The following is a 17,711-nucleotide window of genomic DNA, read 5'->3' on the forward strand; positions in this document are numbered from 1 at the left end:
CAATCTAAACCTTCACTCTGTACTCGGGCTGAGATTGAAACCGAGCAAAACTCTAGGCTTAGGAGGCATGAGCAGCTGTTACTAAGATCAATGTTTCCCATGGATACTTTATAAATGGCATTAAATAAGATCTAGCAAGCGCTATGAGCGGGGCCCCGATTAGGAATCCAGCCTTCTGGTGGCCAGAAGTGTTGTCCAAGACATTAGTATGTGTACTCACGCTCTCCAACACCCGTAGACACCTCTCGGCTCCCCACAGTGACGCCATCAGCTTCTCCTCGTCATCCTCGTGGCTCAGGCTCTCCACACATTCTTTTACTGCAGAAACAAGAAAACGCGGTTCAACCACAACCACCTAAATCAGGTAAGAGTTCGACCAAAACAATGGAAACGCCACGTCATGGCCACGTCCGCCCTTGGGGGATAGATCCAACATCTCCTCATTGCTGGCCATCAAAATTTGCCTACATTTAGGCTATTCTTTATTATTGATTAAAAAAAACTTATCACAATATTATTTTGGACGATATCAGAGCAATACTGTAACTCAAAGTAAAAAAATTGCTAGGTAACGTTAGCTAGTGCTAGTCGGTTGTGCCTGCGCCAGAAACACCGGTATTTATCATCCTATAGCTTGTTCTCCATCTTTTTAAATAGTGAGCCAACATGTTTTCAGCACTTTTATTTCCATGACTGACCAAAATTAAATTTCTCCTGCCCGCTCATCTCTGCAGCAGACAGAGAGAGCAGTATGTTTGGAACATCAAATCGCAGTATCAAATCGCAACACACACAGAATCGTGAGAATCTCAATACATATCGGCATCGAAGTATGGTAATAATATATTGTGAAGTCCCTGGCAACTCCATTGTTCATATGTGTATTTCACATTACGGTGGGGTGAAAATCTGACTATAATGCTGGTATGGATGGCTCAGTCTCCATAGCAACGGCTCCGCTTGGGCTGCTCTGCTCAATGAAGAGACATAAGAGAGCCGTTAACGACTTGTCACTCAAAACTCAGACAAAACTCAAGGAACATTTTCTGTGAAATAATCTCCCCCTATATTTCACAAGGTTGAAGCACTTCTTGCATCATATTCTGATCTTAATGAGACATGACTATATAACTCTTAATCAGAGCGACTTGAACAGGCTCTACCCGGCCCTAACGTGCTGTATAATGTCAGGGTCCTTTGGGCTCGGGGAGCAGAGCTCTAATGTCAACCCCAATACGTTCATGTCGTCGCCACCAATCAAACGCATTACACCTAAGAACGACTTCAAATACCACCACCGATTTCCAGTGGTGTAAAGTACTTCAGTAAAAATGACTTCTTAAGTCGTTTTTTGAGGTACCTGTACTTTATATTTAACAACTTTTACTTCCCCAAATTCCTAAAGAAAATAATATATCTTTTACTCCATACATTTTCCCTGACACCCAAAAGTATGTTACATTTTGAATGTTTAGCTGGACAGGAAAATGGTTCAATCCACGCATTTATCAAGAGAACGTCCCTGGTCAGGTCATCCCTTCTGCCTCTAATCTGGCAGACTCACTAAACACACATGCTTTGTTTCTAAGTTGATTGCGTGCGCCCCTGGCTATCCAAAAAAAGAAAATTGCTTAATGTAAGAAATTTTAAATTATTTACAATTTTAAATTTTGATACTTAAATATATTTAAACCAAAATCATTTTACTCTAGTAATATTGTACAGGGTGACTTTCACTTTTGAGTCATTTTCTAATAAAAGGTATCTTTAAGTATGACACTTGGGTACTTTTCCCACCACTGCCGATGCCTATATCATAGCTATGCCACCAGCTTATCCGAAGAGGAGTCAGCATTTAGCAGTCACAATTTTCTAAATCTGAAAATTACAACTTCTAAATATTATGGAGTGAAAACAGCCAAATATATCCAAATTGGATGTTAACCAGACTGTGGGCCTCTATAAAAACACAAATACAGCGGCTTGCGAAAAAATTCACCCCCTTGGCATTTTTCCGATTTTGTTGCTTTACAACCTGGAATTAAAATAGATTTTTTGGGGGTTTGTATCATTTGATTTACACAACATGCCTACCACTTTGAAGACGCAAAATATTTTTTCTTGTGATACAAACAAGAAATAAAACACAAAAACAGAACATGAGCGTGCATAACTATTCACACCCCCAAAGTCAATACTTTGTAGAGCCACCTTTTGCAGCAATTACAGCTGAAAGTCTCTTGGGGTATGTCTCTAAGCTTGGCACATCTAGCCACTGGTACTTTTGCCCATTCTTCAAGGCAAAACTGCTCCAGCACCTTCAAGTTGCATGGGTTCCGCTGGTGTACAGCAATATTTAAGTCATTCCACAGATTCTCAACTGGATTGAGGTCTGGGCTTTGACTAGGCCATTCCAAGACATTTAAACGTTTACCCATAAACCACTTGAGTGTTGCTTTAGCAGTATGCTTAGGGTCATTGTTCTGCTGGAAGGTGAACCTCCGTCCCAGTCTCAAATCTCTGGAAGACTGAAACAGGTTTCCCTCAAGAAATTCCATGTATTTAGCGCCATCCATCATTGCTTAAATTCTGACCAGTTTCCCAGTCCCTACCGATTAAAAACATCCCCACAGCAAGATGCTTCACTGTGGGGATGGTGTTCTTTGGGTGATGAGATGTTGGGTTTGCGCCAGACAGTGTTTTCCTTGATGGCTAAAAAGCTCAATTTTAGTCTCATCTGACCAGAGTACCTTCTTCCATATGTTTGGGGAGTCTCCCACATGCTTTTTGGCGAACACCAAATGTGTTTGCTTAAAAGGAAAAAAAATAAGCAATGGCTTTTTTTCTGGCCACACTGTGGAGTGTACGGCTTAAAGTGGTCTTATGGACAGATACTCCAATCTCCGCTGTGGAGCTTTGCAGCTCCTTCAGGATTATCTTTGGTCTGTTGCCTCTCTGATTAATACCCTCCTTGCCGGGTCCATGAGTTTTGGTGGGCGGCCCTCTCTTGGCAGGTTTGTTGTGGTGCCATATTCTTTCCATTTTTTAATAACCGATTTAAATGGTGCTCCGTGTGACGTTCAAAGATTCTGATATTTTTTTATAACCCAACCCTGATCTGTACTTCTCCACAACTTTGTCCCTGACCTGTTTGGAGAGCTCCTTGGTCTTCATGGTGCCGCTTGCTTGGTGGTGCCCCCTTGCTTAGTGTTGCAGACCCTGGGGCCTTTCAGAACAGGTGTATATATACTGAGATCATGTGACAGATTGCACACAGGTGGACTTTATTTAACTAATTAAGTGACTTCTGAAGGTAATTGGTTGCACTAGATCTTATTTAGGGGCTTCATAGCAAAGGGGTGAATACATATGCATGCACCACTTTTCCGTTTTTGATTTAAATTTTAAAACAAGTTACTTTTTCATTTCACTTCAACAATTTGGACAATTTTGTGTATGTCCATTACATGAAATATAATAAAAATCTATTTATATTACAGGTTGTTATGCATTAAATAGGAAAAACGCCAAGGGGGATGAATACTTTTGCAAGGCACTGTAGTGACAGATTTGATGAATATCCACCTCATTTGACCAGCATTTTTTTTTTGAATAGGCACCAATCACTGCGTCCGTGTTCTATCCCCCGACAGTCTGTGTTCCATTGATCTCTTACCCCATCCATGCTGGTGTCGCTGAGCCAAAATGTCCACCCAGCTACAACTCCTTTTAAGAACTTTGTTTCATTGTGTTATGGAATAGGCTAGGTAGATGGCAGACTACAGCTTACTACCACTTCCACACTTCATTCCCCCTGGTGGCAGCAGCAACTTTGTCCAGATGTTGAGCCTGGTTGATAAGCACTTTAGGTGCTGCCAATTAGGGTAATCGTGAATAAGTGTCCAAGCTGTGGGTTTGTTTGGTGGCCATTTCGTTCGATGTTTAGTCAGGCAATGCACTGATGCCGGAAAATAAAGGAAATTCACGAGCACCACAATGTCTACTCCACCCATGCTCTATCAAGGTTTATTTAAAACGGACAGTCTGGTAATGACAGGAAGCTTTCTTAACTAACGTAAGATGAACAACACCCATTGCATGTTTTATACATAAGCAGCGTGGCAGTTTCCCAAAGTTTGGTGTTGACTATGAACTTTACTTACTTTAGCTAGCTGTGCTTTGTGGAAGAATGTCAAGCGTTAGAGCCTTGTTGGCTTGTAGCTAGCTAACGTTACTGATTAATGTTAGTTGGCTACATTACTGGCAATATAGCGAATATCCTTGGCTGCTCTTATTTGTGTTTGTGCTTTGATTACATGCAAGTGTAAAGGCCAACAGTTTAAACAGATGACTTCAGCCATGTGAAAAACCTTCCATAGCAAAATAAAGCTAGCTTCCTTTGCTTGTAGCTTGCCTCTCATCCGAGTGGTGTTAGCTAGCTAATAGCACTGTTGCTGCGTAACCCAACTGCTTTCGTCCGGTTTTAGAACTCAGTTTCGGCTGAAAATACCTTAGCATTGTCAGAAATGCGACAAAAAGGTAGCACCTGTTGCTTCTTAAAGACAGAAATGGGCACGTAAGCGATAAATTATACATTTAATAAAATCTGTTACACCTACAAACTTCGTCAATCTAAAAAAAAATTACGTCCAATGGTAACTTTATGTACGCTACATTCTCGTTTTAATTCAAAGTCTAGAATTTGAGCTAAGCGAGCGCAGAAAAGACTAAATTGCTAAAAGTCCGATGTGTGGTTGTTGGTAACAGCCAGACTGCTCATGACGAGTGGCGGGGAGTGTGTTGTGTCCCTCCAATTGAATTGAATTGCGAATATTCGACATTGATGTCATATTGGCTTAGATATGATGGTAGGGAGATTTGAATTTAACATTGAGCTTCAACCAATGCCATATTGAACATTAGTATACTGCCACATAGTGATTCCACCATTTGGGATCTCCTTGATTTCCCCACAGGTAGTCATGAGTGAGCTTCATCAGGGCTGTCTGTACCCAGACAAACACAACGAAAAAGTAACACATAAAATACTAATACCATTCAATAAGAATGCATTTTTTGTCATACCAACAATGCATTTGGAATCTAATCGAATTGTCAGCTCCTAGGATCAGGGGAACAACCCTTTCGGGTTGTTTAGCCTAGACACAGAAAACACACTTTCAGGGTAATGTGGTGTAGGTCTAGCTCACCTTTATCCACTATGTGATCCAGGCCTCCCAGAAGCCTTAGCTCCTCTTTAAACCAGTCCCCGGCCCGCTTGGAGGTCAGCGATAACAAGGTCTCCATGGCTAAATGCCCCGTCTGCGTGCGCAAACACATACACAGGGAGTAATGAAAACACATTTACATCACACATACAGGGTATAAATGGACATTACTGACCATGTACTGTGATTCAAAGAGGCCAACTATGGCAGACAATAACAGGAGGAAGAACAGGAACAGAAATATGACTGACTTCCTTCCAGTGAAGGAGGGCGCCAGGAGAAGCTCGTTAGCATGCAGATGGCGTTTGAATCCAAGCAAAACAATACTGCCGTCTCTAATTACATTGTCGATAGAAATAAGCTTTCTAACACTTATTATTAAATATTTTAAAGCTAACTGTTGAGCTCAAACGATAAGGGAATCTAATGATTAATTCAACATGGAAGCTAACAGTCTAACAGTCAGAAACATAAAGAGTGCTTAAACAAATGGAAATAAGTTGGAGGCATTGAGGTGAATGGTCAGTCTGCTCTCTGAAGAATAGGGCTACATCTCAAATGGCACGCTACTTTTGAACGGAGCCCTATGGGACCTTGTCAAAAGTAGTGCACTACATAGGGATTAGTTTGCCATGTGGAACACCGACTACAACATCAGCAGAGAGGATATTTATAGAGGATGGGAGGGAAAAAAGACACATCAAAAGGCCCTGTCATTACGTCAGATGTCCAAATTAATCAGATCAAACTGTTTAAACGCTGTGCAGTTTGCCAGACCCAATTCAAATACATGATGTCCATTGGCTCTACCGTGCAAAGCCGGTGTCAGAGTCGACTGTTCATCCATTTCTACAAGGGGATAGGTCACAATTGTTTTTATTTATACATACAGTATCAGTCAAAAGTTTGGACACCTACTCATTCAAGGTTTTTTGCCTTTTTTTTTTTTTACCATTTTCTATATTGTAGAATAATAGTGAAGCCATCAAAACTATGAAATAACACATATGGAATAATGTAGTAACCAAAAATAGTGTTAAATCAAAATATATTTTAGATTGTTCAAAGTAGCCACACTTTGCCTTGATGACAGCTTTGCACTCTTGGCATTCTCTCAAACATCTTCACCTGGAATGCTTTTCCAACAGTCTTGATGGAGTTCCCACATATGCTGAGCACTTGTTGGCGGCTTTTCCTTCACTCTGCGATCCAACTCATCTCAATTGGGTTGAGTTCGGGTGATTGTGGAGGCTAGGTCATCTGATGCAGCACTCCAGCACTCTCAATCTTGGTCAAAAATCCCCTACACAGCCTGGAGGTGTGTTTTGGGTCATTGTCCTGTTAATAAACAAATTACATCCAATCTGGTTTGCACTTAGTGGGACTCGTGTGTCGCTGAAGAATGCTGTGGTAGGTATGCTGGTTAAGTGTGTCTGGCATTCTACGTAAGTCACAGACAGTCACCAGCAAAGCACCCCCACACCACCTTCACCGTGAGAACCACATGCGGAGATCATCCGTTCACCTACTCTGTATCTCACAAAGACACGGAGGTTGGAACCACAAAACTTAAATTTGGACTCAGAAAGGACAGATTTCCACCGGTCCAATGTCCATTGCTTGTGTTTCTTGGCCTAAGCACGTCTCTTCTTCATATTGGTGTCCTTTAGTAGTGGTTTCTTAGCAGCAATTCAACCATGAAGGCCTGATTCATGCAATTCGACCAAGAAGGCCTGATTCCGTCTCTGAACAGTTGATGTCTGTTACTTGAACTCAGTGAAGCATTTATTTGGGCTGCAATTTCTGAGGCTGGTAACTCCAATGAACTTATCCTCTGCAGCACAGATAACTCTGTGTCTTCCTTTCCTGTAGCAGTCCTCATGAGAGCCTGTTTCATCATAGAGAATGATTGTTTTTGCGACTGCACTTGAAGAAACTTGAAATGTGCCGGATTGACTGACCTTCATGTCTTAACGTAATGATGGATTGTCGTTTCTCTTTGCTTATTTGAGCTGTTCTTAGCATAATATGGACTTGGTCTTTTACCAAATACACTACCGTTCAAAAGTTTGGGGTCACTTAGAAATGTCCTTGTTTTTGAAAAAAAAAAGCACATTTTTGGTCCATTAAAATAGCATCAAATTGATCAGAAATACAGCATAGACATTATTAATGTTGTAAATAATGACTATTTTTGCTGGAAACGGCTGATTTGTAATTGAATATCTTCATAGGCGTACAGAAGCCCATTATCAGCAAACATCACTCCGGTGTTCAAATAACACATTGTGTTAGCTAATTGAAGTTTAGCATTCTAAAAGGCTAATTGATCATTATAAAACCATTTTGCAATTATGTTAGCACAGCTGAAAACTCTTCTGTAAAAAGAAGCAATAAAACTGGCCTCCTTTAGACTAGTTGAATATCTGGAGCATCAGCATTTGTGGGTTCAATTACAGGTTCAAAATGGCTAGAAACAAAGAACTTTCTTCTGAAACTCGTCAGTCTATTCTAGTTCTGAGAAATGAAGGCTATTCCATGTGAGAAATTGCCAAGAAACTGAAGATCTCATACAACGCTATGTACTACTCCATTCACAGAACCACCACAAACTGGCTCTAATCAGAATAGAAAGAGTGGGAGGCCCCGGTGCACAACTGAGCAAGAGGACAAGTACATTTGAGTGTCTAGTTTGAGAAACAGACACCTCACAAGTCCTCAACTGACAGCTTCATTAAACAGTACCCGCAAAACACCAGTCTCAAAGTCAACTCTGAAGAAGCGACTCCGGGATGCTGGCCTTCTAGGCAGAGTTCCTCTGTCCAGTGTCTATGTTCTTTAGCCCATCTTAATAGTTTATTGACCAGTCTGAGATATGGCATTTTCTTTGCAACTCTGCCTAGAAGGCCAGCATCCCGGAGTCGGCTCTTCACGCCTATGTGAATAATCCATTAAAAATCCGTTGTTTCCAGCTACAATAGTCATTTACAACATTAACAATGTCTACACTGTATTTCTGATCAATTTGATGTCATTTGAATGGAGAGAAAAAAAATGAAAAAATCAGCTTTCCTTTCAGAAACAAGGACATTTCTAAGCCTACCTTGCCACAAAACACCTGATTGGCTGAAACGCATTAAGGAAAGAAATTCCACAATTTAACTTTTAACAAGGCATAGCTGTTAATTGAAATGCCTTCCAGGTGACTACCTCATGAAGCTGGTTGAGAGAATGCCAAGAGTGTGCAAAGCTGTCAAGGCAAAGGGTGGCTACTTCGAAGAATCTCAAATATATTTGGATTTGTTTAACACTTTTTTGGTTACTACATGATTCAATATATGTTTTTTCATAGTTATGATGTCTTCACTATTATTCTACAATGTAGAAAGTAGTAAAAAATAAAAACCCTTGAATGAGTAGGTGTCCAAACTGTTGACTGGTACTATCTATATAAAAATGTTATTATAAGTCATGTTTTTTTGTTAACTGTTACAGATACCTCTGACTGGCTTGAAACTTGTGGAGGTTTTTACCCAACAACGCAAAAGAGACAGGGCCGGCAGGTAGCCTAGTGGTTAGAGCGTTGGTCCAGTAACCGAAAGGTTGCTAGATCGAATCCCCGAGCTGACAAGTTAAAAATCTGTCGTTCTGCCCCTGAACCACGCAGTTAACCCACTGTTCCTAGGCAGTCATTGTAAATAAGAATTTGTTCTTAATTGACTTGCCAAGTTAAATAAAATAAAAGACAGAGGAGGACAGAGGGTTGCAACTACTAGCCTCCATCCTCTAAGCAAAAACCAGGGTCATATTCATTAGGGAACCAAATGGAAAAAGAACGGACTGAAACCGGGAGGGACCAACTGAACTTGTCCAATAGGAAACAAAAAAAAATGTTTTCCATTGCATAACATTTGTAGTTGCCTATGAATATGACCCAAGGAGGACTATCTCTACGGGAGACCCGTACCGTGATGTTCTCCAGGTCCAGGTGCTTGTTGTGCACCGTGTCGCACAGCTTGCGGATCTTCTCCTTGACCTTTGACATCTCCTTGGTGGTGAGCTGTTCGTCTTTGGCCACTGAGTGGTCCCCATCCAGCTCCAGCAGGCGGATCATCAGGTCTAGACTGGCCCGGTCCAGGTCCATGTTGAGCCTGTCTCGGCTCAGTATGTACATCAAACTAGCTGTGCACAGGGACAGGTTCTAGAGGGGGTGGAAGGAGGACAGATAAAGGATATGTGAACCTGATATCCTGACTTTTTAAAGTGCGCAGGTTGTCACTAAGCGCTAAAACCATTTGTCACTTGGCAGGCTCCAGTTAACAGACTGAGCTTCTCCACTGATCTGACAGAAACCAAGTCAAGTCAAGTCAGCCACAGTCTGTGAAGAGGCAGGGGCCTTTACTTACCGGGTGCTGTGGGGCGTCGTTGAGTGTCTTGAAGACCTGGGCCACCTTCCCCCTGGCCCTCAGATGCATTCTGAAGCTGGGCATGGCACACCTGGTGGCCAGGCTAATGACACTGCAGGGGAGGACAGATAAATACTGTTTCATTGAATTGAACAGAGAGGAGGGGAGAGTAGGGTCACTGCCTCTGCTAGATCATCAAGCTCTTAACTGCCATGAATCATTACCTTAACCATAATGAAGATGCCAAAGAATGTGACCCTGTATCAGCGGTTAGCGGAAGCTAGTCTTACCTAAGGCAGCGTGTGTTGAGGGGTTGGCCACTCTTCAGGCCGGTGGCCAGGTACTCGAAGTCGTCGGTGAACTCCTGGTTCTCCCCAAACTCCACCACGTCGTTGAAGTGCTTGACATGCTGGACTACCGTGTATAGCTGGGACAAAGAGTTGTTGGGTTCATCAAATCACATAACGTAGGTACTAGAACGAGCTGTAGAGCCCAGTCCTGCTATTCTCAGCATCAGAGCTATGCACCCACCAACCGCCTGCCTTGTTGGTCAGGAGCCAAGACCACAAACACAAGACAGCAAATGAAACTGCAGATGGAATTTAAAGATGTGAGATGCCCATTACACTGCTCCTGCCTATGGAACTGCCCACACTGCAGTTCCTAGAGGGGCTAACACTGCTTAGCATGCAAGACACCACTGTAATAAGATAAATAACTACAGATGGTTACATTAACCACAGTTTAGGGATTCAGGGATCCTGCAGTATTGTCTTATAGGAGGTATAGAGTAATCGATACACAGCATCAGAATTCACTGAATCGTTTCAAGAGGCTATTTCTAAATAAGTTGAATTACACCTGACCAAACAAGATATGTCTGATCATTATCCTTTCAGTTGAATTGGTGCTTTTGTTTAACTCCATTTTCAACATTGTAAACCAGGGCCCATATTCATTAGATGATCAAGGATCAGGTCCCCCTGTCTAAATAAAACATATTCATTATGATCTGGAAGGCAAAACTGATCATAGATCAGCACGTTTAATCCAAGATGATTGATACATACAGCCCCAGGACAATCGCTTGTGTTCTTATAGGCTGTGCTTTATAGATACTGAGTTCCAGACACAACCTGTGTTCGAATACCCATACTGACATACTGTATACTACATACTTAATGAGTATATACACACACTACGTACTAATTAGTTCATTTTAGTGTACTGTAAACGAACGGTATCCTTTCAGTTGAGCATACTAGCGCTACACCTTTCTCCCAGAAGTTGATGCTGTCGCTATGCAACCTCGTTAGCATAACAAATTACTAGGTAGACATTTTACAACTTCGGGTGCATTCTTCAATTCAATCTGGAGTGCCAGAGTGCACTCTGGGCGTTTGAAAATTCATCAGTTATTCTGAGCTCTGGTACACTCGAGAGTGCTTTGAAATCAGAGTAGCTAGCCAGAGTGAATTTACGAAAGCACCCAAATGTCCATTGAGAACACACGACTATACCACTGAGCTAAGAATGACTGGAATAATCAATAAACGTTGGGTAGTTAGTTAGATAGCATATAGTTAATATACTGGCAAGTTAAATGGATTAGTAGCAAACTAACGTTTGGTAGCTAGCTAAAATACTGGTACATACTGCTGTAATGATATGCTATGTGGCTCGTAAGGATAGCCTAGCTAACGAATTGTTAGCAAACATAATGTAATTTACTTGAAAAGTCATTATTTTATTTGTCAATTATTTACAGCAAAGAATTTGTATCCGCTCTCGTTGGACTTCGGCTGCATATTTTTACGCCATTTTCTGAAGAATTACATTACAGGCCGTAAAAACATGGAAATCGTGTCCACTGTTAGTATACTTCGTATTTTGGCAAATTTAGTATGACATCCCGGAACTTTTGGCATACTAACTATATCCATACTATAACCAATAAGCATACTATATACTCAATTTACATCAAATAGTATGGTTAGTATGAGTATTCGAACAGAGCTACAGTGATGGGTTGCCAGGTAGAACAGAAGCTCACCTCCTTGTGCTCTTTCCTACATTTCAGTGCGGTGACGATGTCCTGGTAAGGCTCAGTGGGGAACGACACAGACTTGATGACTTTGGGAGGCGGGCATGGCGGCGCCTTGAACAGGCCATCGTCTTTGTGAGAGTTAGCAGAGTCCTTGCTGCCCCTGCTTGACTGGCTAGCCTGGTAGATAGATAGAACGAGAGAGAGAGAAACGAGAGAGGATAAGGAAGGAAGGAAGGAAGGAAAGGTGTGTGTGTGTGTGTGTGTGTGTGTGTGTGTGTGTGTGTGTGTGTGTGTGTGTGTGTGTGTGTGTGTGTGTGTGTGTGTGTGTGTGTGTGTGTGTGTGTGTGTGTGTGTGTGTGTGTGTGTGAGAGAGAGAGTGAAAAGGGCAGAAGTAGAGAGTGGGTCAGAGGGAGACAAGCAGAACCACACAGCCACCTGCTCTCAGCTCAGTACACGGCGCTGCTGCTGATTCATGCTGTTGAACACCAGCCAACAGCCTCCTGCCCCTTACATAAGAGGCCAGATAAGGCCCAGTAAAAACATTCAGTTTCACACCACACACAGGCTCTGAGTCTCTTCCAGCAGTTCGAGGGAAGGCAAGGGATGAGGGAGTTATAGGGACCTGTAATACATGGCTAACATTACGGATAAGGAGGAGAGTTCAGAGCGGTACTAACATCATTGGTAAGACGGAGGAGCGTTCAGAGCCGTCCTAACATTATCGGTAAAGAGCGTTCAGAGCTGTGATGCATTTTTAAAAGGATAATGAATTCCAGGAAATGGCACGGTGCCACACATGCATCTAATGACATATGGGAAATGAATCAGACGCAGGGTGCATCCTAAAATAGCACCCCAGTGCACTATAAAAAGGGAATAGGGTGCCATTTGGGACACAGCGTGGAGTAGAGTGGCCTTAAGGGGGTAAACCACAGTGAAGAGACTAACTGGAGCATCATTTGTTGTGGAGGGAGGGTGAGAGTGAGGATGGAAAGGGAGTGTCGTATGGAAGTTATGGGTCGAGGGCATGGAAAATTGCATTAGAGTGTTCACTGTCCCGTTTCCATGGGACTGATTCAGCCATGTTGCTGGTACTTGAACAGACAGAGCAAGAGAGGATGAGACAGAAAATGAGAACAGTTTGTGGTGCAGTGTTCACCAGCTGCAGAAATCTCATACCTCTAGCTAGCTGGATAGGCAGGCTGATGGGAGTGCCAGGGCTAGTATTTGGCATTGGGTTGGTGGGTGACACCCGTAACTAGGGTAGTGATTGGGGGGGGGGGGTTACTCACGGGTGCAGTGGTTGAACGGAGTAAAGGTGGCGGGGGCAGCTCCTCTGGCTCTCTGTTCCAGTGTCTGGCGTTGTACACAGCTTTAGTGGGAGACTACAGGGGAAAGAAAAACATGAGGTAAGTCCATCAGGTTACTTCACATTCCATCACAATTCAGCCCCTCCTGCTAGAACAGTGTTACTTAGAACCATTGATCACCACACACTACAACAGTATACTGTGTTTAAAAACCACTGAGCTGATTCAAAGTGTAGTCAAATTTCTCCTAATTCGAGGTGATTTCTGATTCTAGACGTGATCTCAATGTCTTGGAACAGAGCACCTCAATTCACTCGTCAAGGTAGAGCAGGGGTTCCCAAACTGTGTTGGCCCGTGAACCCATTTTGATAAACATTTCTTTGTGACCCCACCATGTAAAAAAAAAAATCAGCGGCCAAAGTTAACTTTTTTAAATTGGGACTATGCCAGTCTATTAAAAATCAGTCTGATAGTACTTCTGACAGTATTTTAATCTGAAAGAAATATGGTTTGAAATGACTGAAATGCATCAGAAAGGTATTGGGAAGTTCAGAAGATCATCAGGCAATGGTGTTGTATGATCTTCTGTGTAGAAAACAACATATTTTCCCCCAGTCTGGTTTATCGCCTGGTCTTGTCCACTGAATTCTAACGGCTTGTGGGCATTGTAGAGGGAAGCATTACGTATCAAATCAAATTTTATTAGTCACAAGCGCCGAATACAACAGGTGCTGCTACATTGAAATGCTTACTTACGAGCCCCTAACCAACAGCGCAGTTTCAAAAAAATACGGATAAGAAAGTATGCACGCGTTCATTAGAGTTTAATCTTTCAAAATATTTCGTAGCATAAACCATTCAAAAGATAGAGGCATATTTGTAGGAAGAAAACAGAAACCGCTGTTAACTATAACCGCATTTAGCGGCTACCGGAGGTGCCTGATGTAACCTCGGTTCTATGAACCAAGGACAACTTTTCTCTCGCACCCCCATTTAGAGAGAGACGATAGAGAGCTGATTAGATACAAGACATCGGTCTTTGTTGGTTCCTGTAACAAAGAAGCCCCAGGGGGAGAGAGAGAAACTAAATGAATGCCTATTAAACCACCAGAGGCAGCCAGGACTGCTCAAACAGCAGGACTGACTGGAGACAACAGCCAGCGCTGTGTACATACACACACAGGCGTGGGTATGCACACAGTCACACAAACCTCTCTGCTTAAAGGGAGCCTATTGGCTCAGCCTGTTGCTGGGATATTAATAATGAATCAAAGAAAAAGGAAAAAGAGAACAAACATTGTTGTCTGAGGACAGAGCACTGCAGGAAACAATGAACGGAGAGAACGGAGACGTTCATTTAGGCCCTCTACTCTTAACAATGATCCTAATCAAGAGGACGCAGACAGGAAGATTCAACGCCCACCCCGCACCTCACCCCCATGGGAGTGTGAGCTCATGCCAAAAGGCATTTTCTGTAAACACGGGCACTTATCGGTCACGCGCGCACACACACACACACACACACACAAACACGAGAAGGTCAGATTCAAGGAAATGAACACTTGAGCCCTCCCTCCCCAACACTGCCAAATTAAGTCATGTTTGACCAAGGCCCTCTGAGACTAGTGCAAGCAAGTAAACACAGACACACACACACTTAGCAGAAGACTGAGGAGCTGTCATTTACAGCTGTAGGTGGGGTTCAATTGAACCATTCAACTAGCCATCAGCTGTTGTGCTCCAGGACCACTCAAGACAGTAACAGCAGCCCTGCTCTGGTCTTATGAGACATGGGCAATTCCATTAGAATGGAAACACGCTGAGACTCCGATTTGTCACCTAAATAAAAAGTTGACCAATCAAAAACCATTGAAATCAAAGTTTAACCATAGAACAAGCACTACTTTTAACAACTTCCCCTACTGAATATTTTACAAAAACATTTACAGGAAGAACTGTGCAGATACAAAGTATGTAAATTGTCCAAAGTAGTCTTTGTTAAACTGAAATCAATAGTTTTTGTTTGGCATACATTTAAGTGAAAAATCGGAATCCCAGCTTAGTGATTACGATACCGTGTAACACACCACATGCAAACATACTTGTATGACTCATGACTACACCGTCTCACACACACGCTAATGCCGTTAAACCTCAAATGAGCCTCAGATTTAAAAGCTGTCGTTAAAACACCAAAACAAAGCTGTGAAAGAAAATAGAAAAAAGCCACTTCATGTTCCCGCCAGCCATCAAGCAACCCAACCCTGTAAACCAGTTAGTTTTGTTAAAGACAGACAATCACAGAACGTGTGGAAACAGACAGAGGGCATTATTATGTTTGAATCCAACATGACAACCGACACCACAATACATGTGACCAGGGCCCCTAGCGTACTTCATTCATTCGGGAAGGGGGTGCCATTTGGAATGTACTCTACCACCAGCAAGGTATCTGACGAGATTATTGCCTCTTTCTCTACCGTATTCACCCCAGTCTCCTACGCCATGCTGTCGGTGAGCGACCGAAGTCATTAAGCCAGAGTGAGAATGATTATGATGAGGAGTGGGGGAATGCTGGGCCTTTAAACACCTGTGCATCTTTACCGAGGAGAGATTTGGGCTTGACACTATAAATAACCTGTGGCGCATTCTTAGGGTTCTCTGCAGGATATTTTAACAAGGTGACATGCCGAGTACGGCGTAACTGCCATTTCCTGCAATATAGAGCAAAAAAGGCCTTATATATATATTTTGGGGAGAACCCTGATTCTAATTTAATTACTTTTAACCGTCTGAAATGAGTCATTACCAACCGTCATAAACAACCACAACGTTAAACCCCGTGAGGAGAATATCTCTCAAGGCAGGTTCAAAATGTTCCGAGTCTTCCTGCAATCCAATGCTGCTGTTTTAAGCGGGCCAGCACCACCCACCTAACCAGCACACATCCTGTTACCGACGCCTGGCCTGCAGAAATCATTTTCACCGCGCAATGAGAGCACACAAGCTCTCAGGTTCAACTGTTGGCACGTGAAAAAAATGCCCAACATCCATCTTGTGCACAAACATTGGAGCTCAAAGCCAATCCAAGAGAAAGCAGGAGCCATAAGCCGCTCCTTAGGCAACAGGCACGGCAACAGGAAGAGAGGTTGGTTCAGCAGAACCAGACACAATAACAGATTGAAAACAGGAAGAGGAATCCTAGAAAAATCTATAAAGCAATAATAGCAATACTTTTAGGAGAGATATGGGCCAAATCACTGCCTGGGGACAACCGCCAGAGAGATAAGGAGAATAAACAGCCAAGTTAACTTGAGGACTGAGAGTGAGGAAGATGGACAGACAAAGAGAGTTGAAAAGAGTGTGGGCAAAATGAGAGAGCGTCAGTAGATGCATCATATCCATGATTAATGTAGGAGAGCCAGCCTGGCTCAGAGTCTAGAAGTGTGCTGTGAACAGAGGGGAGGGAAGGGCAGCCTTGGCCTGTCCATAGGCAGCAGACAGAGCCCTAACCAGCCTGAGAGAGCGCTACTCAATAAACACAACACACTCGCTGTTCAGCCACGTCCACTCATCCAGACTGGAGCAGTGCTAGGTGCCCATACACAGAACTGACATGAATTAGTCAGAGACGACATGATAATGATGGTGGCCATTAAATCAACCTCGAACGTCTGACAGCCGACATCAACAGATTGGCATACGGGCAACTCTGCGGTAACAGAATGATGCGGAGACTCCGATGTTTCGCTTTAAAACGTACATCCAAAAAAAGCAATGACTGCAAAGTTAAACAAACCAAACTATGCACAAGGCACACCGAAAATTTGACAAAAACACATTTACTTTAAGCACAGTGCAGATGCAAAGCTTGGTAACAGAATACAGGCACAAACAGAACAAACCGTCATTCTGTTACCAAACTTTGCATCTGCACTGTTCTTCAAGTAAATGTGTTTATTTTCTAATTCTGTGGAAATTGTTATAAATCGTCCTTGTGCATAGCATTTTAAACTTTGCAATCATTGGTTGTTGTTTGGCACACATTTTAAAATGACAAATACAGAGGCCCAGAATGTACATAAACAAATAATGCATCAAGCACAACTGGTTATGCAGAATGAAAGAGGGAATTGTTGGATTATTATGCAAAACAGAAGCATTTTTTCTGTAATTTGTAAGCAAACTGCATGAGAAGAAGATAGATTGTTATGCATCCAATTCAATTTGTTTTTTGTAAGGGTTCTTTAGTTACAGGCTGTGCCCCAAACGGCACCCTATTACCTACATAGTGCACAACGAAGCCCTGGTCAAAAATAGTGCACTATATAGGGAAGCGTGCGCAATTCGGGACATGTCCATGTAAACTGCATGCGCCAGAGTGCCACTTCACTACCCCTGCAGTTGGGCCAGCCGCAATAGAAAACGCTGCCTTTTGACGACTCATGAATACCCAGGTCCTTTTGGAGGGCTAGTGTTCTTCAAACGAGCTCAGCGCGTTTATTATTTTACTTGGAGTACATTACAGGGCTATGTATGAGGAATCTCTGAGCAGAAAACACCTCCAAAGACTTGGAAGGCACCTTGGCACTCCACAGGTTTGTAGTAGCCCAAATGCAAAAACAGATTTATGAGAATACACTTAAAATGTGCACGTTGCCTTCACAAATAATGACTATGAACCATTGTATGACCAAACATGGCCTTGCTCTTAAAGATC

General features: G+C 42.6%; 1 protein-coding gene across 1 annotated transcript in view; it reads right to left on the reverse strand.

Moving 5' to 3' along the window:
• LOC129833214 (wings apart-like protein homolog) overlaps positions 1-17,711 on the reverse strand; it is a 48,035-nt gene that overhangs the window by 14,528 nt on the left and 15,796 nt on the right. The window contains exons 6-12 of the mRNA XM_055897668.1: positions 12,974-13,066; positions 11,688-11,858; positions 9,925-10,061; positions 9,635-9,746; positions 9,196-9,429; positions 5,211-5,322; positions 221-318 (exon numbers count right to left, since the gene is read on the reverse strand). Of these exons, the coding sequence (XP_055753643.1) occupies positions 221-318; positions 5,211-5,322; positions 9,196-9,429; positions 9,635-9,746; positions 9,925-10,061; positions 11,688-11,858; positions 12,974-13,066 (957 nt within the window). The remainder of the gene's footprint in view (positions 1-220; positions 319-5,210; positions 5,323-9,195; positions 9,430-9,634; positions 9,747-9,924; positions 10,062-11,687; positions 11,859-12,973; positions 13,067-17,711) is intronic.

Source organism: Salvelinus fontinalis, chromosome 1 (assembly GCF_029448725.1).
Source record: "Salvelinus fontinalis isolate EN_2023a chromosome 1, ASM2944872v1, whole genome shotgun sequence".
NCBI classification, from domain to species: Eukaryota; Metazoa; Chordata; class Actinopteri; order Salmoniformes; family Salmonidae; genus Salvelinus; species Salvelinus fontinalis.